At 38.1% G+C, this 23,734-nt stretch overlaps 3 protein-coding genes across 7 annotated transcripts; all 3 read left to right on the plus strand.

Moving 5' to 3' along the window:
* Positions 1-471: 471 nt before the first annotated feature.
* Positions 472-3,492, plus strand: LOC112557327. Its single transcript, XM_025227113.1, has 6 exons — positions 472-514; positions 968-1,145; positions 1,570-1,784; positions 2,163-2,320; positions 2,504-2,688; positions 3,278-3,492. The coding sequence occupies exons 2-6, from the start codon at positions 983-985 to the stop codon at positions 3,352-3,354; spliced, it is 798 nt and encodes a 265-aa protein (XP_025082898.1). The 5' UTR covers positions 472-514; positions 968-982; the 3' UTR covers positions 3,355-3,492.
* Positions 3,493-5,235: 1,743 nt separating this feature from the next.
* Positions 5,236-18,883, plus strand: LOC112558125. Of its 5 annotated transcripts, none has more exons than XM_025228339.1 (6): positions 5,236-5,470; positions 6,125-6,325; positions 6,701-6,915; positions 7,166-7,323; positions 7,543-7,724; positions 8,255-8,500. In XM_025228339.1, exons 1-6 carry the CDS (start codon positions 5,428-5,430, stop codon positions 8,329-8,331), a joined length of 876 nt encoding a protein of 291 aa, XP_025084124.1. In that variant the 5' UTR covers positions 5,236-5,427; the 3' UTR covers positions 8,332-8,500. The 5 variants fall into 5 exon arrangements, with proteins under 5 accessions (XP_025084124.1, XP_025084127.1, XP_025084125.1 ...); XM_025228342.1 differs by lacking the exons at positions 6,125-6,325; positions 6,701-6,915; positions 7,166-7,323; positions 7,543-7,724; positions 8,255-8,500 and adding exons at positions 15,896-15,983; positions 17,053-17,268; positions 17,526-17,683; positions 17,916-18,097; positions 18,638-18,883 and having other exon boundaries at positions 5,452-5,470; XM_025228341.1 differs by lacking the exons at positions 5,236-5,470; positions 6,125-6,325; positions 6,701-6,915; ... (1 more) ...; positions 7,543-7,724; positions 8,255-8,500 and adding exons at positions 14,793-14,856; positions 15,896-15,983; positions 17,053-17,268; ... (1 more) ...; positions 17,916-18,097; positions 18,638-18,883.
* Positions 18,884-20,804: 1,921 nt separating this feature from the next.
* LOC112557299 lies at positions 20,805-23,369 on the plus strand. The gene is made up of 6 exons (XM_025227066.1): positions 20,805-20,940; positions 21,489-21,649; positions 21,910-22,121; positions 22,417-22,574; positions 22,804-22,988; positions 23,141-23,369. Exons 2-6 carry the CDS (start codon positions 21,502-21,504, stop codon positions 23,218-23,220), a joined length of 783 nt encoding a protein of 260 aa, XP_025082851.1. The 5' UTR covers positions 20,805-20,940; positions 21,489-21,501; the 3' UTR covers positions 23,221-23,369.
* The last annotated feature ends 365 nt before the right edge of the window (positions 23,370-23,734 follow it).

Below are 23,734 nucleotides of genomic sequence, written 5' to 3' on the forward strand. Positions count from 1 at the left end.
CTCCTCCAACCTCGACATTTCGCTGGAACAGCTTGAGAGCTCACACCTGGTCATAACTACCAACACTGATAAGAAACACAATGACCCTAATTGTTCACACCTGAGGCTCAAGCCCTCCTGTCTGACTAGTCCAGTGGCAAATGTAAATAAACAGACAAAGAGCAGTGTCCAAACACTTTACTTATTGCTGTATTGTACACACGGCATTGTTGTCATCATAGCTGCGTGCACAACTAAAGAAAATGAAGAGATTAATGAGCTACTACAGATCACTTGCTGTAGTAACAAGAGGGTGAAAGATCGAGCAAAGTTTACAACACACTTTTCTGATTTCAGGGAGTTTTATGAGTTCTAATATGAGGCAGCAGGTGGTTATCACTAGATCAAAGAAAAAAATTCCTAACGAACATGAATTCAATAAAAAAAAAAGTATTTAAGCAAGAACAAGACCATCGTGTGAAAACTTCGGATTTCACTAGCAAAACTACCTCATTACCAGAGTGGTTTGCCTGTGGTATGTATGTTAGCAATGCCATTAATCATATTATATTAGTTTATTATATTTGAATGAAAATGTTTTTACCAGATAGGTGTTTTGTCTTAGGAAGTTATACTTCCAGAGCCGATAGTTAATACTAAATTATTGAAAGAATAATACAATTTCTTTTTTCTGCAACCCTTTGGCACTGTGCACTTCACCTCCTTTCACTTGCAACGGATTGGAAATATAATATCGAATCACGAATTTGAATTAATTTTACAGCAAATTTTTGCACACAATAAATACATCAGATTACATTTAGCAAGTAAGTCGACCCCAACATTCGCATTAAATACAGCATCATGCTAGACAGATAGATGGATGAGGGTGAGAGAGATGGAAAAAAGTGAAGAAAGGGAGATAATCACGAATTTCCTGCTCATAGCAGGTGACACTTAAACATTTGCCTTTTGCCTTGTAATTCAGTGTTTCAGTTCAAAGATGCTCTACTTTGTGACATCAATTCTGCTAGTATGTCTGCTGACCTTTGATGTCGCGGACGCCAAACGAAACAAGACCAGCTTACAGAAGCAGATTGATGAATTAAGGGGAGAGTTCGAGGCCTTCAAGAACGATAAATCCAGTGAGAAGCCATACTTCGGAGGTAAAGATGACTTATCGGCATTCTACCACATAGGATGAGTCAATGCAACAAAACTACACTTGACAAATAAATGGACGACCAAAATTGCAAATGAAAAATCAAAACAAAATAAATGAACGAACAATCGAAAAGTAAAGAAATAAAAAGTAATAACACATTGAAATGTATACAATAATGGATTTTGCGCCCTTAGTAGCACAGAATGTCGAAAACACATGGGTCCCATTGAATGAATATTCGACCCATGGGTCTTTCGTGTTTCCAGCATTATGTGAAAAAATAAAAAACAGATGCCTTCTATAAATAGAAAAAACAGAGTACAAATCGCACAGAAATGTAATGTGTGATCGAATTCTATTTAAGCAGCATTATGATACTCTAACTCATTTGTTCAAAACACTGGAGTTCGTTCGTTCCTCAACAGCATACATACAAGATGGCGACTGGCTGCTGGCCTTCCGCTTGGTGGCCGGCAACAAACAGCCAGGCTACGACTCCTTCACCGACGTCAACAGAAACGACGACGACCCGCTTGTTCGGGCCTTGACCCCGTGCTCCTGTCTCGCTGCCAACGGCACGTGCACCCGACACTACCGCGGGTCCATTCTCACCCAATGGTCGCAGCTACCCATCAGCAAGGTTATCTCCGACACCTCTTTGCTTTATCTGTTTTTATTATCTTTGCCTGATTGTGTGTCTGCCTATTTGAAGACTAATACAGGAAAAATGATGAACTATTCGTTAGGAGGGTAACATTCATTTTTTTAAACTGCTCAAAAGGTCAATCAGAAAAAAATCAACTCGTCACTAAAAATACTAGAGAGCAGCAAAAATTAATTAAAATATTAAAAAAACAGCTAACGTTTAATGAAGCTCGGAATGTTTGAGAGTTAGCTAGTCTTAACAATCAGCCTCAAATGATCCCATAGGTAGTAGAAAAAGGCAACGGACAGAAGTGTTTCTGCTGGTAAGGATGCTAGTATCCCCGAAAGTGAGTGACTATCGCACTCTCCACAGGTCAGGCTCTCTATTTACGAGGGCGGTCGACAGAAGGCCTTCGCTGTCTTCAATGGAGCCGGCAGTTCCTTCTCCAACTGGTTCTCTGCTGACAGACTGGAGGATTCGTCATGGACAGACCTGAAGACGTCATCAAAGAACTACTTTTCGGTTGCTGGGTGAGCTGATTCTTGTGCAAAATATTTTAATTCTGGAAATCCCCTTTTTTTGTCTGTTAGCAATTTTTTGCCTCTTTTCTTCTATCGGTCCATCTTCTTTGTCTTCCCTACCCTCCCCCCCCCCCATCCGCAGGATTTTGACATATTTGTGCAAAATTTGATGAGTTAATTTTATTTTTTCAGAGACATCATTCTCAACAGACGATTCCTGATCAGCAGCGGGTACCTGCTGTGTGCCGGTGACAGTGGGTGGCTTGCGGTCAAGGACGCCAATGACGTGTGTTCGTGGGGTCAGCTGACCACTCCCGCCTCTTTCCCGCTCATCCTGTACTCGACGACAGGAACTAAAGCTCGCTACCAGTCGACAGGTGAGAAGAGATATTTCACGGTGAATCAACTCGGTGCTAACAGCTTTTGTTGTTCAACAGCTTGTGAGCTACAGAGGTTAGCGCTGGGACCAGTGAACATCAATCTTCAACCTTTGTGTTGGTTCCAACCCAGTTAGCAAAATTCCTTGTTTTTGATGCTGGGCGAGCTATGGGCAGTAAAATCTTGTTCTGGACGCCAGAAAAACCGTTGCCGTGATTCTCTTTTCGTCGACCTGTCTTTGTTTTGTTTTGTTTTGTTATTTTGTTGCTTTACTTTTTGCTTTTAATTTGCTTTTAGTTGTTTTTTATTTTTCCTGATATTTGTGACAATCAGGCACACAGAATAAAGCAAACCTATTAAAGGTATTCATAAATTGGAAAACAACAATTTACGATACACATATAATTATAGACTACTCTCTTTCTTCCCTGTGTGTCTGTGTGTTATAAAGTTTCGCAGACTTTTACCAGTATATTTTCTTTCAAAAAAATAAATAAATAAATAAAATAAAAAAAAAATCGGGAAAATAGAATTAATTTTTAAAATTAGAAAATCTGTCAGAGAGTTAACTTTTCAATCTTTTTTCAGCCTTTTCTAGGGCCGATTCTCTGGCGGTGTGGGTCACCCTCAAAGAACCAGAAGACTTCGGCGAATCCTGCTTCTAAAAAAAAACCCAAAAACCACTGGCTTTAACATTTCACTACGATTGTTCTTGAGCTAAGAACTGGACCTGAAAATGTTGCCATAAATAAAATAGAGCTTTGTTCTTAGTTTTGAAATTAATAAAAACTGCAAGTACAATTTGTACGATGCCTACAGGTGTTTGTGAAGATGCGTGTTTGCACGTCTGGGTTCATCTATCGTCCGACCTGACAGAATTTAGATATGGTCTTGCACAATATTTGTCCCAGAAGAATGGACAAGCGATTTAGAGTTGTTTCGACCTAAAAAAAATAATAAAACTCCACACCCATCCCATCCCACACCACCCTGCCCCTCAGCAGAAATGCGGGCTGATGCTCATCAACTAAAACATAGATCAGGGTGAGAGTTGTTCATCCTTCTATAACAGACTGCTGTCAACCGTATCTCAGGCGTGATTTTTACTCGTTTTCAGCAGACAGGTGTTACCCGTATTGTCTCGCTCATGAGCTTCATCCCATTGTTGGGTGCTGATGAACTTGCTGATGCTGGATGTAAGTGATATGATGTACACGTGGCACCTGACAGAGGATAATGTAGGCTCACTGCATCGCTATGTCTGCTTTGAAAACAAGTAACTCTACCTAAAATCAACAAGTGTGGGATGCATCTGCTATGTAATGGACAGGGCCACAGAGCACAAATAGTGAAAATATGTTGGAGAGAGACCTGGGCTTGTTTTCACGATTCAAGATTTTTTCAGTGGGGTTACCTTACCCACCCTGTCTGCTGGACAGTGGCTAAAGTGCCGTAGTCACACCCTTTGTGTAGACTTAGCAAATCTTTTAACCTTCTGATAATTTATCTGGTAATGTTTCAACTGCAAACATCATCGCACGTACACAAAAATATAATAAGTTACCATCTACACATATAAATATGCAACATGGATCATCTTTATGAGTATTGCACCTATAAATTTAGAATTTTAGCTTACTTGGATTAAAGACGAGTAGTGAACATGCTGCTGGTTTATGAAAATAAATTAAGGATTGAACCCGAATTTTTGTAATCAATGTATTAATTAAAAATAAATGCATTTACTTTTTTTTCACTTATACATTTTGAAAAACTCGAAAACTTATGAAGAAATGGACTGACTAAAATATGAAGGACTTACAGCCACTTAAAAAAATTTCTTTGTGGGTAGCTGTGTCTCCACTGTTTCTTTCCATTTATCTCGACAAATCGTATCGGTATCAATAAGAGTGCCTACCAAGAAAATAAATAAATAAAAACATGTCAATAATTGATAATAGATTTGATGACGGTGACTTATCAAAAAGATATTTTTCTTCTGCATACAACAGCTTAAAATCCCTTAGGGAAACACCAGACTGGTTACCTATATCTCCGTATTTTAATCGACCTTAGTATTTTATTGAAGGTTTTGCATAAATGAATGCACATTTGATACAATTTTTTTTAGAAGTCGTTTTCATAAAAGCTAAAATTGTAAGAGAGACAGAGGTCCTGGTGTTTTTAACTGATTAATGAGCTATTGACAGATTTGCAAGGTGTTGAGTGTTAACATTGCGGACATGCGCACTGAAATGAAAGGCAAAGCAATAAACAATGAAGTTGTCATTTCACACGCGATTCGCTGTCAACCGTGTCTGCTTTGCGTGATTTGTACCTGTTGGTCACACAAACATCGTACAGGTGTTACCCTCATCACCACATCCGCGCCTGACCTGCGTGGAGATGCAGGATAGATAGGTAGCGGAAACGATGAATAAGTGATCGCTGTAGAAACATCAATTACAAACAGCAAATGACAATAGATGTACAAACTATTCATTATTCTCTCTTTCATACATCTGTGCACTACCTACAGGGCTTTGTTTCGGCGACAAAGCGGAAAGAAAAGCATTTGTTGTTGGTTCAGCATCAGAGGCAACAGCTGGTAACCGTGTCTGTGGCAGACGACATCCAAATTTGGCGGCTTTTTGTCTCCTTTGTCTAAGAACATGAATATGATAATTTATCAATCAGTGTGAACAGCAATAAAAGGAGAGTGCAGGCCTCTCAGACTGATGAGAGTGTCTTTCGACTGGAAACAACTTCCTCACCTTGTTGGTATGTACGACAGCAGATTGCTCTGTTGGTAATTAACTAAATCACTTAATTAATGTTAACAAGTCGTTGATAGGAATGATGTCAAGCTAGTGTCAAACTAATTAATGGAACATGCTTACAAAATGTTTTCTGTCATGATAAAAAAAATTAGTCTACAATATTTTATAGGTGTCCTATTGTGAATATATTATATTTTTTTATTTGATTTCTTTACACCCAGACTGAAATAATCTAATATCAAAACTGTATGGGTAAAACAGAATGCAATAAAGTTCATAGTATAGTATTTTGATAGTTCTGAATGGTGTTCATAAATTTTTAAGTACTTTTTTTAAAAACATTAATTGTAAGCACATTTAGAATATTCTGTGAGTATTTTTTTTTTTTTTACTTTCGTATTTTTCTTTAAAGACTCACAGCAGATTAATAACTTACTGCTTTGCATTCTTATAAGCGAAGATTTGGTGCCGAAAATATCTAATAGCTTGTGTAGATATGTACTGCTATGTGCTGCATCTTGTTTTCTTTAACATCTCTGTCTCAACGTTCCTCTTCCCTCACGTCAGTATTCTCACTCCATTGACACGCAGTAAACAAAACTGACATTACTCACGCTAATTAGTTCTGACAAAGTATAGACATCTTTCACTTCAGATGTGGTGCAATCGAGACTGAAAATGCTCTACGCCATACTTTCTGCACTCGTGGTATATCTACTTACCCCCGGGGTCGGTGCCGCTGAAGACACAACGTCCAGTGCCGCTAAGGCCGTGGCTCAGTTGAAAATACAAGTCGACCAACTGCAATCGCAGCTCAATGAATTTAAGAAGCGAGGAAACGGGTGTTGTAGCCAAGGTTTGGGATGTCTTGTGTTCTGTCTAAACACATACATACCTAAGACAACAATGAGCAACATATAAAGTTTACTATTTTTAAAAAGAAACTTTTTCTCAATTGATACGTCGTGTAAGACAGTCAGGAAAATAATTAATAAACAAACCTTCTACCACCAAGTGATATCTATTATTTGTTAAAGCAGGAAACCATTGTATAACGGGAAACTTTACGGCGGACATTTCCGCGTTAAATTTTTCCTAAATGCCAACTGGACAGTGTTGTGTGAGAGAGAAAGGGAAATATCAAGTAAACAACAAGAGTACTAGTAATACTGATAACACGATGTCTTTTCCACATTGTTGATAAATTTATTCCATTCTAACCGACGAGCAGAGTTCTATCAGGAAAACGGTTACATCCTGGCATTTCGACTCGTTGCTGGCGTCCCTGACAAAGGATACGACGCGTTCGCTAACGAAAACAGAGATGACGACGTGCCCTTTGTCAAGGCCGTGACCCCGTGCGCGTGTCGTTTGAACTTCACTGGGTGCAACCAGCACTACCGGAGCTCCATCCTCAGATACTGGACTCAACTTTCAATCGAAACCGTGAGATTATAATGACAAAATATTCATTCTCGGTATCACATTTCTAATTTGATTATGGGTTCATCAATAGCAATTAACAAATCATGTTTTTATAGTTTACTAACTCTCGGTGTTCCAGAACCCTTTTCAACTCTTGTGCTTTTGTCATTTCTTCATTAAGTTTATTAAATAACTTTAGTGCTGTAAAGGATTGGATAAGATTTTTTCATACGTAACTTGCTCATCTTTTCTGTCCCACCTACCTGAGCAGGTGAAACTGGTTGTGTACAAAGGAGGTCAGGCCAAACAATATGCAACCTTCAACGGAGCTGGCACCAATTTCTACAATTGGATGACACCTGCCAGACTAGTAGAGTCATCATGGACCGACCTCAAATCATCCTCGACCAACTTCTTTTCCCCTGCCGGGTACGTGTTTAGTTTGACAACCCAGAGATTTTTTCGAACATCCTGCTGGGTCCATCGGTCTGTTTGTTTGCTTGTATTGTTGGTTCTCACTTGTAAATCACTAGTAAATCTACAACTCGATATCTTCGATTCCTTCTTCAGAGACGTCAGTTTGTTTAAATCCTTCCATCTGTCCGCCTTTCCCTCTTCCTGTTAATCTCTGAATGTCTTGGTCTGCAGGGATGGAGGACTGAGGAGACGCTTCTTCATTAACCACGTCTACCCTGGGTGTGATGGGGATGCTGGTTGGCTGGTAGTCAAAGATGAAAATGACGTTTGCTCTTGGGGCAACCCCACTGGTGTCAAGTACCCGCTTATCCTCTTCTCCCCTTCATCCACCCTGGTCCAGTACCATTCTGCTGGTAAAGTGTTTTGTCACTGAACTCAACTCTCTTCATCACTATTGACCTTTGAGTATCATGCTTCTTTGATGTCTCGTAGTTTTGCTAATTTTTTAAGGAGGTAGTAAGCAATTATTTACACAAACATATAGATATTTTGCATGCATAGCAATATATATATACATAGTAATGATAAATGTTTAACATAATCAAAAGTGTATGAGATGAACTCGATATGACACTGAAGGTGATATGTAGAGGTAACATTGCATTGTATATTGATAATGTACAATTTTGTGTACGTACACGACAGTCGTAAAGAGAGAAGTGACCGTTCTGGGTATAACTGATTAAAAAAAATTATGAACACTTTTGTCAACAGTTAGACGTTAGTAATCTACTTTTTAAGCTCATGGATTCGAACTGGCTTCCTCTACAGCTAATCAAACTAGAATTAAAACAAGCTGCGGAAATGGTGAAGACAAAACTTTCTAAGATGTGATGATTATGTTAAATAACTATCTTTACCTTTGTCTATTTGATGTTGTCAGCTGTGGATCGCGCCGACTCACTGGCCGTGTGGGTGAAGATTACAGGGGTCACCAACCTGAACGCCGGGTGTCAGTAGTGAGCTACCCGGGTGGTGTACAGGACGTCGTGGGCTACCCTGGACTTCTTGTCAAGCAGATAAAAATCACTACATCCTCATCATTACCAAAGATCAGATTTGAATCTCGAACATTCTATAAAAGCAAAAGTTAAATGACACTGAATTAAAATTTGTTTTCTGGACCTCTCATGTTTGGTTGCGTGAGATGTTTGCACTGCATGGAGGAAGGAATGAAGATTTACCACACACACACACATGCAGAGATGTTAGAGAGCTATGTATATGTGTCTATACATTTATTTCTTCATCTCTCTGTGTATATGTAAGTGTCTGTGCTCTTTACGCCACTAGAGTAAATAATCACCTGTTGACACAATATATATTCACTAGAATCACATCATTTCAACGACTAGTTAAGTGAACGGGCTGTGAAAATATCTGGAAAAGTGCGAAATGAATTTCATGTAGATTACTTCTAAAGTGCAGAAGTGCAAAGTATACTTTTTGTAGAGGGAGTTGTAGAGAGGGATAGCAACATAGGACCTCCTGGTATCTGTCATCTTCGCTTTTGAGTTTTATTTAGTCCAAAGCTCCTCATTACGATAGAAAAACACTAAAAATGTTGAGAATGAAGTAAAGAGGAAGAAGAAAAAATGAAAGCCAAATATTTAAAATTAAAGTCCTAGGTTTCAACATCTTAAATGGGAGAAAACGAAACAAAGAAACACATTTACATCCATCTGTACAAAACAAAAAATGAATTTGTGATCATGCATTTCTTAAATGAAGCACACCTTTAAAACAGAAACAAAAACGTTTATAATTATAAATTTTATGTAATGAAAATTTCGTTTAAAAGAATCAAGGATCTCTGGGATAAGTTAACATGAAGTGTTACTAATGAAATTAAGCAAAACTAGATTTTAAAAAAAGCAAAATTCTTTCGTTGGTCTCTGCTAACATCGTGTTTCTGAAAGGACATTTATTGCATAAATCATATTTATTATTTTTATCCTACACTAATTTTCAGATTAAATTAAATCATTTTTGAGTAGAAAATTTATTAAAAGAAACATATATACATGAAAGTTTACAGATGTAATGCAGTAATCATTTTATCTACATTTTCTTACAATTCGTGCATTTTATTGTCTGTCCTGTTTTTCAAGCAATCTCTAATTTCATTGAGAATCTGATCTCACCAAGCTTACAACATATAAGTTAAAACATTTATTAGGGTTAGCCCAATCTGTGCAGGCTTAACAATGTATGGGATAAATCATTCAAACCAAGTATAGACAGTTGACAGTGTGAATCAAGGATGTACCATCAAGATGTCAGAATGGAACATGATATTCCTTCAATAATTCAAGTGAATGCCAAATGCCGCGAGATGCAATGCAGCAATACAAACCTCTTTTTTAAAACATGTTAAAAGGATGTCATATGATTTACAAAATTATGTCTTGATTTATGATAGATTCCCTAATTTCTTCATTTTCATTATTTAATGACCTAATTTATCCTTTGTTTACTGAATATACATATGGTGTAATTCTCTCTCTTTCTCTCTTAACCTTTTGAATTCTTAAGCAAGAGCCATTTATAAGCAAAAATTGAAAATAGAGTTCCGTTAACTGTATTTTACAAAGACCTCAGAAATAATTCTGTAAAATGTTTTGAGTAAATTATTCAAACTGCGATGTTAATCTCTAAATTCTCAACTTTTTGTTTCTTTGTTAACATACGTTCGGCTTATGCTCACGAAATCCCAAAAATAAACAAAAAAATTCATGCATACAAGCACACAAAGGTGTATAGCTATATATATATATGTACAGAGATGTAAGCAATCAAAAATAACTGCGAAATGCAAAAACTGCCTACCAAAGGTCCTTCTTGCGAGCAGCCATCACTCAGGGCTGTGGTTCAATGGACTCTGGATTGTAGAGAGATTGTCTAAAGGTCGTGGTCAAGTCGGTAAAACGTTTCATCGACCGGTGACCTATACATAAATACATACACGTGTAAATATAAATAAATATGTATTCTACAAAAAAAAGACCTCCGTTCATTAAGCGAGGGTTGCACACATTGTCCAGTTTGTTTTCTTTGTGACACAGCATGCCTCCTCAATTTGACCCTGTGTACTAGACTGGGGGTAAGACAACTCGCGATCAAGATAGGAGGGATGCCTCCTTCATGAAAAGTTTTCCAGGACCGAGTGGTTGCAAGAATACCTTAATGATTATATACATATACATACACGCTCATGGACATTCGGGAGAGAAATAGACACATTTATTTTTATGTCATCTTCCTTATCCATATCAAAACCCTATTCAAGAATAAGTAAATTGAGTCAGTAATGTTGCATACACACACACAAATATATCTTGATAAATGGAAGTATATATACAGTGGTACCTCGACATACGAGTTTAATTCGTTCCGTAACCTTGCTCGTATGTCAAATTGCTCGTATCTCAAAGCAATTTTCCCCATTGAAATTCATTGAAATGCCATTAATCCGTTCCAGCTCCCAAAACACCACCTCAGTTGTTTTTGTTAAGTGTTTTTGAATAAGAAAAAGTGTATTTACAAGAAGAAACATTTATTTATGAATAACAAATACATATTCTATAAAAACATATTAAATTCTTCGTTTGTGGAAGTGTGTGGGATCTGCTTCAGCAAATCACCGTAAATCGCTCGTGCCTTCTCACACATGATGCTTTGTGTTAAGGTTCCTCCTTGAAGCTGCTTCTCTGTCACCCACACAGTCAATAGTTTCTCCATCTTTTCCTGGAGAGAAGTCCGGAGCTTAGAAATTATTGTAACGCCCCTAGCTGGCGTTGTACCCTTTATCAACTTCTGTTTAAGCTCAGTACATATCATTGATGTGCTACACCAGTACATCCTCGCCAAGTCAATTACTCGCACACCTTGCTCGTGTTTTTCTACGATTTCGCGCTTTAATTCAATAGACATCATCTTCTTCTTCGGACCCATGGTTACAAAAATAAATGGGATAATGTTTTGTAAATGTACAAAAAGCAAAAAACGCGAACCCAACTTATCAAAATGCTTCGAAAACGAGGGAAACAAGCACACAGACTGAGGTCTAGTCTGAGGTGGGAGAAACTGTTAGACGCTGCACACGACCCTAATATCCGCCCTGCATGTTGGGGTCGTGTGCAGCGGTGTAGTGTGCGATTGCTCGTATCTCAAATCTTGCTCTTATCTCGAAGCAAAATATCGCTCGCTGGGCGGCTCGTATCTCAAAACACTCGTATGTCAGGGCACTCGTATGTCGAGGTACCACTGTATATATATGGGGTTTGTCGATTTGACTACTTTCCAAAAGAAGCAATACCAAACATTATTCTGAGGGATTTTATGCTTTAACTTCAGTTTTATATTTAAGACATTAAATTACTATGTTAAAGGAAGCGTTTTTTTTATTTTGAAACGCCAGCTGTCTGTAGGTACAGTAGTGAACTTTGTAACGATTCGCGATTGAAAGCGAGTGCTATTTTTGTTGTTGTAATTATTTGTTGTCTGTGGTACTAGGGGACAGCAGTCACGCAAGCGCTGACGTAATAATCCCTACGCAGATTATTTCACGTCATTCGACGTGTTTTACGTAGAGAAAGTTGTCATAGGCGTAACTACGGCGACTGCGGCCGATTGAGGTGGGAGCCATGGCGACTACACGGTACAGAGATTATGATTGGTCGCCATGGACAACACGAAGAATCGCTAAGCAGTCGTCGTGGTTACCGCGTTGCTAATGGCCTGATTGGTCAGAAGTGGGAAAGTAGAAAGTTAATTTATCTTTCCTTTCTCCTATCGTTCCATTTCTTTCACGCTAAACATTAAATGTGTTAACCGTTGGCCGGTCATTTTTGTTGAAAAAGGTGGAAGAGTGCGGCGAGCGTGGTTTACATGCAGATGTTCACACGCGCTCGCATACACTCGTGACACACCCTTCCCAAAACGTTACAAACATGCTGCTGGTTTATAAAAAAAAAATTAAGGATTTAACCTGAAATTTGTAATCAATGTATTAATTAAAAAGAAATGCATGGCGGTATTTGCTTTAATTTCACTTACACATTATGAAAAAGTCGAAAACTTATGAAGAAATGGACTGACTAAAATATGAAGGACTTACAGCCACTTACAAAAATTAATTGTGGGTAGCTGTGTCGTCAGCTGTTTCTTTCCAATTATCTCGACAAATCGCACCAGTATCCGTAGGAGTGCCTACCAACAGAATAAATGAATAACAACATGCCCATAACTTATGATCATAGATTTGATGACGGTGAGTTATCAAATGAAATATATTTTTCTTCTGTATACAACAGCTTAAAATCCCTTAGCAACACACCAGACTGGTTACCGATATCTCCGTATTTTAACCGACCTTAGTATTTTATTAAAGGTTTTGCATAAAGGAATGCACATTTAAATGCATTTTTTTTTAGAAATCGTTTTAATAAAAGCTAAAATTGTAAGAGAGACAGAGGTCCTGGTGTTTTTAACTGATTAATGAGCTATTGACAGATTTGCAAGGTGTTGGGTGTTAATATTGCGGACATGCGCACTGAAATGAAGGCAACGCAATAAGCAATAAAGTTGTTTGTCGTTTCACGCGCTATGCGCTGTCAACCGTGTCTGCTTCGCTTGAGTTGTACCTGTTGGTGACACAAACATCGTACAGGTGTTACCCTCATCACCACATCCGCGCCTGACCTGCGTGGAGACGCAGCTGCGGGCATAAAAAATGAACCAATATACAATTCATGAATGTTGACCTCGAGGGCACGTGATTTAAGATATGATCATGTGGCAAATGGAGGACAATGGATCACATTGTGTTGAAATGGATGTTGTTGTTGGTTTTTTTTTCTAGTTCATCTCTAGATTCAGAACAAATACATTTTTCTGCGATTGTCCAACTCGTTTATACATCGACTTCTTCTGTTTGGTTCACGGCAAACATTTATCAACACAACCACCACGACCGCAACAACAACAAAACATCAACATAAAAACCACTTCTGCTAATTTTATTACTATCGGTAGTAGAGGAAGTAATAGCAGCTGATAGTGGTTTCAATACAAAAGAGGCGTACTTACAGAAGTAATGAAAAACTTTCTCCTCGTCGGGTTTTTCTTCTTCGTAGTCCAGCTTCCTCCCCCTTTCCCGTCAAACCACTCACACTCACTCATACTTGCCTGGGTAGAGAAAACACCGGCTATACACCAGAAAAAAAACTCACAATCTGTTCACTGACCGTCCAAACATTTATGGGTTCAAGCAAGCAAGAAGCCTTAGGACATATTATAAAATGTGAGTCATTGTGTTCTGAAATTATTTATGTTCAAACCTTTCAAAGTTTTTTTTATCACTTCCAAACAAAATTGAAATTAAAAAGAAAGCAGGAACAATCTACTTTAACCAAAAGGGTTCTTCTAGAGCTAATATATGTTAAAATGTCTCCATTCCAACACAGGGTATCATGACCGCGGTGACGTTTAATACGTGTCTTTAAGATTTTTGATATTTATTCAGATTATGAATTGAATAAAACAGTTATTAAACAGTAAATGTGTCCATTGTATCTCTTCCTCTGTGTGTGTGTGTGTGTGTGTTAGCTTCTATTAAATTAGACCTATCTCCACCATATTTATCTAATATGGAGAAAGGTATCAGAAGGGGCACCCTTCGATACATCAGCAGCTCTTCAAAAGGTTTAGATAAACCAACTATAGGTCATGAATGTGTAGCAAATTTACTCACACAAAGTCTTTGAATTATTGAGGAAATTTTCTATGCTTCTTGTGTCCATGTCTGAGTAAGGTGTAAACACACCATAAAGGTACATTTAATGAAATTTCTCAGAGCTGTTGGCTCTTTCTAAAGGTAAACGTAACAATTTAATTAATACTTGGGACTCAGGCACAACAAAGCTTAATGGTAAATTACCAAAGGAGAAACAAAATCATAACTTGAATTTAAAAACAAACAAATAGGATTTGCATTCAAACGCAGAATATCGTGCAAGAAATCAGCAATGATGTTTTAGAAAACCGGAAAATGTTCCTGTGATTTGAAAAATAATGTCAGTGCTAGAAACAGGTATGGTAAGAGCAGAGGATAGATAGATCGCCGAAAAGACGAATAAGTGATCGCTGTAGAAGCATCAATTACAAACAGCAAATGACAACAGATGTACAAACTATTCATTATTCTGTCTTTGATGCATCTGTGCACTACCTATAGGGCTTGGTGTTGTCGACGAAGATGAAAGAAAAGCATTTGCGGCTAGTTCATCATCACAGGCAACAGCTGGCAACCGTGTATGTGGCAGACGGCATCCAAAAAATTGGCGGTTGTTTGTCTCCTTTGTCCAATAACAGGAATATGATAATTTACTTATTAGTGAGAACAGCTATAAAACGAGACAGTTCAGGTCCTCAGACAGATGAGAGAGTCTTTCGACTGGAAACGACAACATCCTCACCTTGTTGGTATGTACCACACCAGATTTCTCTGTTGATAATTAACTAAATCACTTAATTAATGTTAACAAGTCATTGATAGGAATGATGTCAAGCTGGTGTCAAACTAATTCATGGAACATATTTACAAAATATTTTCTGTCATGATAAAAAAAAAATCGTCTGCAATTGTTTATATTGCGAATGTATCATAATTTTTGATTTGATTTCTTTACCCCCAGATTGAAATAATCTAATATCAAAACTGTATAGGTAAAACAGAATGCAATGAAGTGCATAGTATAGTATTTGATAGTTCTCAAATGGTGTTAATAAATTTGTAAGAACTTTTTTTAACAAAGAATATAATTAATTATAAGCACATTACAAATAATGTGAGCCTTTTTATTTTACTTTTGTTTTTGCTAGGCTCACATCAGATTAATAACTTAATGCTTCGCCTTCTTATAAGTGAAGATTTTGTGCCTAAAATGTCTAGTAACTTATGTAGATATGTATATAGCTATGTGCTGCATCTTGTACCTCTATCTTTTGGCGCCTCTGTAAATCTTTCATCGTGTATATGGTGAGTGGGCTGCTGAGACAACTTTTACAAATACAATTCCAAATGAGAGAAATGACGTGTAGAAATAGCAATTAATCATGATTACATGATTATCAATTCACTGCTTTGTTTGTGGGCTTCCAAAGGCGATGTTATTGTTTTCCCTCTGCACTGATCAAATATCAACTCATTTTTAACCATTTAAATAAAGAAACACTACAGCAACTAGTCAATAATAACAAGACCAAAATAATTCACATACACACATATGCTGACACATCTACTACTCAGATCAAAAGCAGCAAAAAAGAGCAAATTTCTCACACTTACCTTGCTTACTTACCCCCCTCTCTCTATCTCTTCAGTTTTTTCCAACGATCTCTGTCTCAACGTTCCTCTTCCCTCATGTCAGTATTCTAAATTACACTAATAACACCCAATAAACAAAACTGACATTTCTCCCGCTAATTAGTTCTAACAAAGTATAGACATCTTTCATTTCAGATGTGTTGCAATCCAAGACTGAAAATGCTCTACGCCATAACTTCTGCGCTCGTGGTATATCTACTTACCCCCGGGTGCTGTAGCCAAGGTTAGGAAAGTCTTGTGTTCTGTCTAAACACATACATACCTAAGACAACAATGAGCAACATATATGGTTTACTATTTTTAAAAGGAAAATTTATTGATACGTCGTGTGAGACAGACAGGAAATAAATTAATAAACAAACCTTCTACCACTAAGTGATATCTATTATTTGTTAAAGCAGGAAACCATTGTATAACGTGAAGCTTTACATTTCCGCGTTAGATTTTTCCTAAATACTTAACAGCCTGATATTTTGAAATCCAAAATGATGGAGAGAAATAGACAATAATATTTGTTTGTGTGTCATTTATTGTTGAATAACCATAGGACGTGGCTTATTTCCACACAACCCTCACCCAATCGTAGAAATGTGCTTATCGTCAAAATCGCACAACAACAGCGTGGAACACTTGTAAATTAAGTCTAGTAAATGGTAAAAGAGCTTTAACAAGATAGTAATTATTATACGTGTGAGGATTTGTAAAAATAATGTATGTAGAGTCAATACGCGGTTGATATGTTTAGTGGTGGCTTATGTTGCTAATGTTTAACGCGGGAGGAAGCCTCAGCAAGTGATGGAAGACTGTAATATAAATATTTAATTAAGGCTGTTTTAATGAAATACAAAAGTATATTATAGATGTTGAATATTAGACTGAAGGCTGTTTGACAGTGCTGAGTGACTTGGGGAAAGACAGTAATTTGTTCACACACATACACATGTACACACACGCGAGCGTGCAAGAGATAGAGAAGAAGAAAAGAGGGATACAGGTTACAGGCATCCAAGTCGCTATATCCTATTAAAATGGAAATATTTGATTTTAAGAGCGGGGTTAATAGAGCTTACTTCGTAAAGTAATTATCATTTATCAAATAAAAAAAAAAAGAGTAAAATGCAGACTTATTGCAGTACTTTGCTCGCTTGGTTCAGTCAGACTGGACAGTGTTGTGTGAGAGAGAAAGGGAAATATTAAGTGAACAACAAGAGCACTAATAATACGATAATATTATAATAATAATGTCTTTTCCAACTTGCTGATAAATTTATTCCATTCTAACTGACGTGCAGAGTTCTATCAGGAAAACGGTTTCATCCTGGCATTTCGACTCGTTGCTGGCATCGGGGACAAAGGTTACGACGCGTTCATTAACGAAAACAGAGATGACGACGTTGCCCTTTGTCAGGGCCGTGACCCCGTGCGCGTGCCGTTTGAACTACACTATGTGCAACCAGCACTACCGGAGCTCCATCTTCAGAGTCTGGTCCCAAGTTCCAATCGAAACCGTGAGATTTATACTGACAAAATATTCATTCTCCGTATCACATTTCTAATTTGCTTATGGGTTCATCAATCGCAGTGAACACATCATGGTTTTTTTTTTAGTTTACTAACTCTCAGTATTTCTTAACCCTTTTGAAATTCTTTTGTGTTTTTATCATTTCTTCGTGAAATTTATTAAATCACTTTAGTGCTGTAAAGGATTGGATAAGATTTTTTCATAAGTAACTTTTTCATCTTTCTGTCCCACCTACCTGAACAGGTGAAACTGGTTGTGTACAAAGGAGGTCAGGCTAAACAATATGCTCTCTTCAACGGAACTGGCAGCACTTACTCCAATTGGATGACAGCTGCCAGACTAATAGAGTCATCATGGACCGACCTCAAATCATCCACGACCAACTTCTTTTCCATTACCGGGTACGTGTTTAGTTTGACAACTCAGCGATTTTTTTCGAGCAAGCTGCTGGGTCCATCGGTCTGTTTGTTTGCTTGTATGGTTGGTTCTCACTTGTAAATCACTAGTAAATCTAAAACTCGATATCTTCGATTCCTTCTTCAGAGACGTCAGTTTGTTTAAATCCTTCCATCTGTCCGTCTCTCCCTCTTCCTGTTAATCTCTAATCTTAAGACTGAATGTCTTGGTCTTCAGGGATGAAGGACTGAGGAGACGATTCTTAATTAACCACGCCTACCCTGGGTGTCTAAACGATAATGGCTGGCTGTTAGTCAAAGACGGTACTGACACTTGCGCTTATGGTAACCCCACTGGTGTCAAGTACCCGCTTATCCTCTTCTCGCCGTTATCCACCCTGGTCACGTACACGTCTGCAGGTAAAGCGTTTTGTCACTGAACTGAACTCTCTTCATCACTATTGACCTTTGTGCATCATGCTTCTTTGATGTCTCGTATTCGGAGATACTAATTTCTTAAGGAGGTAGTAAGCAATAATTTACACAAATATATAGATATTTCGTATATATAGTAATATATATATAGTAATATAAACATAGTAGTGATAAATGTTTAACGTAATCAAAAGTGTATAAGACGAACACGATATGACACTGAAGGTGATAAGTAGAGGTAACATTGTGTATTGATAATTTAGAATTTTGTGTACGTACACGACAGTCGTAAAGAGAGAAGTGACCGTTCTGGGTATTAATTGATGAAAAAATTATAAACACTTTTTTTCGATAGTTAGACGTTAATGATCTACTTTTTAAGCTCATGGATTCGAACTCGCTTACTCTACTGCTAAATAAAACTACAATTAAAACAAGCTTCTGAAATGGTGAAGACAAAACGTTCTATGATGTGATGATTATGTTAAATAACTATCTTTACCTTTGTTTCTTTGATGTTATCAGCTGATCGCGCCGACTCACTGGCCGTGTGGGTGAAGGTTACAGGGGTCACCAACCTCAACGCCGGGTGTCAGTAGTGAGCTACCCGGGTGGTGTACAGGACGTCGTGGGCTACCCTGGACTTCTTGTCAAGCAGATAAAAATCACTACATCCTCATCATTAACGCAGAATATAATCGAATCTCGAACATTTCTATAAAAGCTAAAGTTAAATGACACTGAATTAAAATTAGTTTTCCGGACTTCTCATGTTTGGTTGCGTGAGATGTTTGCACTGAATGGAGGAAGGAATGAAGATTTACCACACACACACACATGCAGAGATGTTAGAGAACTGTGTATATGTGTCTATATATTTATTTCTTCATCTCTCTCTATATATATGTGTGTGTCTGTGCTCTTTACGCCACTAGAGTAAATAATCACCAGTTGTCGACACAATATACATTCACTAGAATCACATCATTTCAACGACTAGTAAAGTGAACGGGCTGTGAAAATATCTGGAAAATATCTGAATTTCACGTAGATTACTTCTAAAGTGCAGAAGTGTACAGTATACTTATTATGGAGGGAGTTGTAGAGAGGGATAGCAAATAGGACCTTCTGGTATCTGTCATCTTCCCTTTTGAGTTTTATTTAGCCCAAAGTGACATTTGAGAAATTCTGTGCTTGCTTAGCTCCTCATTACGATAGAAAAAGTCTCAAGATGTAGAGAATAAAGGAAAGAGAAAGAAGAAAAAAATGGAAGTCAAAATTTTTAAAATTAACGTTCTAGGTTTGAACATCTTAAATTGGAGAAAACGAAAGAAACAAACACATATACATATACAGATGACAGTGTGAATCAAGGATGTACCATCAAGATGTCAGAATGGAACATTTGATATTCCTTCAATAATTCAAGTGAATGTCAAATACCCACGAGATGCAATGCAACAATACAAACCTCTTTTTAAAAAAACATGTTAAAAAAGATGTCGTGTAATTTAAAAATTATGTCTTGATTTAATAGAATCCCTAATTTCTTTATTTTCATTATTTAATGACCTAATTTATCCTTTGTTTGATGAACGTACGTTAGTGTGATTCTCTCTCTCTCTCTTAACCTTTTGAATTCTTAAGCAAGATCCATTTATAAGCAAAAATGCACAATAGAGTTCTGTTAACTGTATGTTACAAAAAATTCAGAAATAATTCTGTCAAATGTTTTGAGTAAATTATTCAAACAGCGATGTTAATCTCTAAGTTCTTAACTTTTTGCCTCTTTGTTAACATACGTTCGGCGTATGCTCACAAAATCCCAAAATAACCAAAAAAAAAAAAAAAAAAAAAAAAGACTTGGAATCTTTGGTAAGCTGGTGAATCTTTTTTTGGTAGCAATAAACATTTTAGGCAAAACAAGTGATATTTTGGTTATTGCTGCTGCTTTGTATCGTGTGTTGGTACAGCTTGTGTAACAGCTACAGTGAGTCAACTCAGTCTTGAACTGTTTCATGTTCCTTCTCTGTGACAAAATAATGTTGGGAAAAATGTGCAAAAAGTCTTTGACATCAAATTCACGACAGTTAGTAGATGCACATTCTCGTGACATTTCGCACATACAAACACCCACACATACACATTTACAGCCCCGGGTGCCTTTACCCTGCTTCTACCTCTCGTCAGACCGACCTGAATACAATTTTTGTGCACGGGTGGTGTTAGGCAGGTATTTCGAAAAGGGAAAAGGGACTTCACCCAACTGGGAAATATTACCTTGCATTGAACTTTCGTCTGTCATTCGATGAACGTTGTGAGCCCCACTCGACTGCTAATCAGAGTGAGATATTGATAAAGTTGACAGAATACGATTAGGTGATAGGGAAGCCAAAAGATATACAGTAACACGTGCTGAAATACTCTTGGTGTGAATACGTAAGCTGTTCAGTAATCCAGACAATGAATTTTTCGAACATGACTAGTTTTATTTCCCCCTCTTCCTCCCCTCCACCCTATTTTGATCTTCAACACAATCTGGTGACAGCCTGGTGACAGCCTGGTCACAGCTTGGCAAACCCGTCTCGCAATGCATTGGTGGATGGCGAGAATTGTCTCTTTTACCTGCACAGAGAGCGACTGGACGAATATTGGCTGCTAGCCCTTCACTCATACGTTCCCGCCATCTTCAGCTCCTCCCTCTAGCAATCATCAAAAGATTTGCTCACATCAACATCAGTCGACAGCTTCAGAGAACATTCACAAGCGGAGGGCGAGATATATAGAGTCCTTCATCTACAGAATAGTAGGCACGCAACTGAGTTCAGGTATTTTCTTCTTTCTTCTTTTCTTCAGAGCGTTTCTTTATCCTCCCGCCCACAAATTCAAATTTATTTTTTATAATTGTTCTAATTTTAATTAATTAAATTAATATCAGTATTCCATTTGTATTTTCTGTATTTATGAGGCACTGTTTGCACCAGTAATTGTTCTGGTCACAGTGTTACAGTGACAGTTTATTTTCGCTAGAAAAATAATAAATAAAGGGTAAAGTTTATCCCATGCCCTTTCTCATGTCCTTAGAAATATATATGTATGTGTGTTAGAGTCCTCAGTTCTAGAGGCCACTTTATGTGATGACTGTGTCCATCTCCTCTCCCTCCCTGCCTTACCTTCCCCAACCTTCTTTGAAGACAGGTACCCATTCCCATTACCTGGATTAGGGAAAGTGAACTGCTCTACACGAGTATCGAACCGCATCTTTCTCAGTTCAGAAGCCAGCATTTTACCATTCTATCCACTTCCCCTTATATAAAGGGATAAGGTCAGAGAGGAACAATGTCCATGGTAACTCACTTGAAATCATTCGTTTCAGCTGAAGACTGACCATGCTTCGCTTTGTAGCCACGGTGCTGTTGTTCAGTGCGGTGACCTGTCAGGACGACCTGGTCCTGAGGCTGACTAACCAACTCAATGATCTGAGGGCTCAGCTTGATGCAATCAAAGAACGATGTTCAGACCTCGATCCTTTAGGAGGTGAGACTTGCCTGTCGATAAGCTCACTGGTTTTACAGACAGACAGACGGACACACGGACGGACAGACAGACCCATAAATATAGAAAGAAGAAACAAAGATACTCTTAGTTTCACGGAACTGGTTTTGATTTTCTGTTCTCAGAATTTAGTTTTATTTTAACTGCCCAGAAGCCGCATACCTAATGTCCACATAACAATCAAGCAGTAATTAAAATGATCGAAAACATCATGGTCTGCCTTGTTTGTCTTTGACCGACAGGGATGGTAGAGGAAGATGGCTATTTTCTGGCCTTCAAGCTATTCGCTGGGAACGGCAGGGACGCGTTCGGAAGTTATGGTAGTTTAGATGAGAACAACGACGTCGTCTTCCAGCGTTACGTCACGCCCTCGTCCTGTCGCCACACCGGAGCCTGCGGCCACAACTTCCGCGGAGACTTCCTGTTCTACTGGGACGAACTTCTCGTAGATACTGTGAGTTTTAGGACTGCACTAACACTAACACTAGCACTAACAATCCCTACATGTTAGCCCAACCTCATCTAACCGACTTTGACTGACGCCTCGTTTTTACCTGTTACTTATTTTCTGTTTGATGCTAAGGTTTATCCCAACTACACACTAGGAAGCTTCCAGAGACTTTCTGTAACTACATCGATGGTTAGAAAAATAGTTATTGAGTTGTCCAGGTTATACTTAACATCAGGAGTGAAGATGAAATAGTAGTTGTTGATTTACAGACAGCATTGTCTACTATTTTTTCGAGCAGGTGAAGGTGAATATACACAAGAATGGTGAGGTTGTGCACTACGCTGTGTTTAACGGAACTGGCTCGACCTACCTGAATTGGTTCAACCAGACCAAACTTTTGGAATCGTCTTGGCTAGACTTGAAAACATCCTCAACGAATTTCTTTTCTATTTATGGGTACGTGACTGGTGCATGATGTGGACGAAATATTTCTCACACCACCAACTCTGCAACCCGTATACTAATGCGCATGTTTGACTGTTCGGTAGTGTGTCCGTGGTCCATTGTCGAGCGTAGACGTGTGTGCATAATTTCTGTCTGACAATCTGTCGAATCCTGAGTGTTTGTATTTACCTTTGCCTATATGTATTTTTTTATTCTAGACATTTCTGTTGTCTTTTCCCAGAAATTCCAAACTGAGAAGACAGTTTTACATCAGCTCTAACAGCACTGACTGTGGAAGTGATGCCGGGTGGCTTGTCATCAAAAACTCGAAGGAAAAATGTTCCTGGGGCAAGCTGCCAAAAACTGCCAAATACCCGGTCATTTTCTATGCCAATCCCAACCACGCAGTCAAGTTTAGTTCTGGCGGTGAGGATCTTACGGAATAAATCTTCACTTAATCTTTTTTTAAAATCCATTATATTATTGAATCCACATATAATATTTTTAATATTTTACAATAACAATGATCTTAATGGTGTGAGCGATTTCTTCATCCTGTGCGAAACTTTGTGTTACAGACCTCGGCCAGGCAGACTCCATCAGCATCTGGGTGAAGCTGCAAGGTGGTGTCAAGCCGAGACTGCCATGCATTGAATGACCCTCCCTGGGACAGTACAATGAGGAGAGAGCTGATAAATTGCTCCTCCACCAACACACATGCATGAAAACCTTAAACACTTTGCTGAAATGTCGACTAGGAAAATTTGAAGACTACAACAGTTAATAAATAAAGACACTTCAAAGCAATTCTTGGTGTTACGCTTGCTTCTGTGTGTGTGTGTCATTGGATGGATTCCGTGGTACATGGTGATGTGCATATATATATGTGTCTATCTATCTGTCTGTCCACATTGACATACTCTGTGTTCTATCAAAGACAAATGTGAACTACATCTGGACATATGCGCCCACACACACACACATACACACAGTCACATAGTCACACACACTCACACACTCGCACACACACGTTTATTTGCGAACACATGGCGCAAGGAGCCTCAATGCAGCAAGAAGATAACCAATTTAATGATTTGAAAACTCGCATACAGATACTAGAAGTTTTCTACAATCTTGCATATCCAGAACACACAGAGAAACAACATTTTTTT

The sequence above is a fragment of the Pomacea canaliculata genome, linkage group LG2, assembly GCF_003073045.1.
Source record: "Pomacea canaliculata isolate SZHN2017 linkage group LG2, ASM307304v1, whole genome shotgun sequence".
Classification (NCBI taxonomy): Eukaryota; Metazoa; Mollusca; class Gastropoda; order Architaenioglossa; family Ampullariidae; genus Pomacea; species Pomacea canaliculata.

What these genes read in the sequence shown, in the direction of transcription:
- LOC112558125 (XM_025228339.1), top strand. Translation starts at nt 5,428, where the DNA reads ATGAGAGTGTCTTTCGACTGGAAACAACTTCCTCACCTTGTTG. An exon ending in CTCAACTTTCAATCGAAACC is followed by an intron (nt 6,916 to 7,165) that starts GTGAGATTATAA and finishes CTACCTGAGCAG; the next exon opens with GTGAAACTGGTTGTGTACAA. An exon ending in AACTTCTTTTCCCCTGCCGG is followed by an intron (nt 7,324 to 7,542) that starts GTACGTGTTTAG and finishes CTTGGTCTGCAG; the next exon opens with GGATGGAGGACTGAGGAGAC.
- LOC112557327 (XM_025227113.1), top strand. Translation starts at nt 983, where the DNA reads ATGCTCTACTTTGTGACATCAATTCTGCTAGTATGTCTGCTGACCTTT. An exon ending in TGAGAAGCCATACTTCGGAG is followed by an intron (nt 1,146 to 1,569) that starts GTAAAGATGACT and finishes GTTCCTCAACAG; the next exon opens with CATACATACAAGATGGCGAC. An exon ending in AGCTCGCTACCAGTCGACAG is followed by an intron (nt 2,689 to 3,277) that starts GTGAGAAGAGAT and finishes ATCTTTTTTCAG; the next exon opens with CCTTTTCTAGGGCCGATTCT.
- LOC112557299 (XM_025227066.1), top strand. Translation starts at nt 21,502, where the DNA reads ATGCTTCGCTTTGTAGCCACGGTGCTGTTGTTCAGTGCGGTGACCTGT. An exon ending in AGACCTCGATCCTTTAGGAG is followed by an intron (nt 21,650 to 21,909) that starts GTGAGACTTGCC and finishes TTTGACCGACAG; the next exon opens with GGATGGTAGAGGAAGATGGC. An exon ending in AGTCAAGTTTAGTTCTGGCG is followed by an intron (nt 22,989 to 23,140) that starts GTGAGGATCTTA and finishes TTTGTGTTACAG; the next exon opens with ACCTCGGCCAGGCAGACTCC.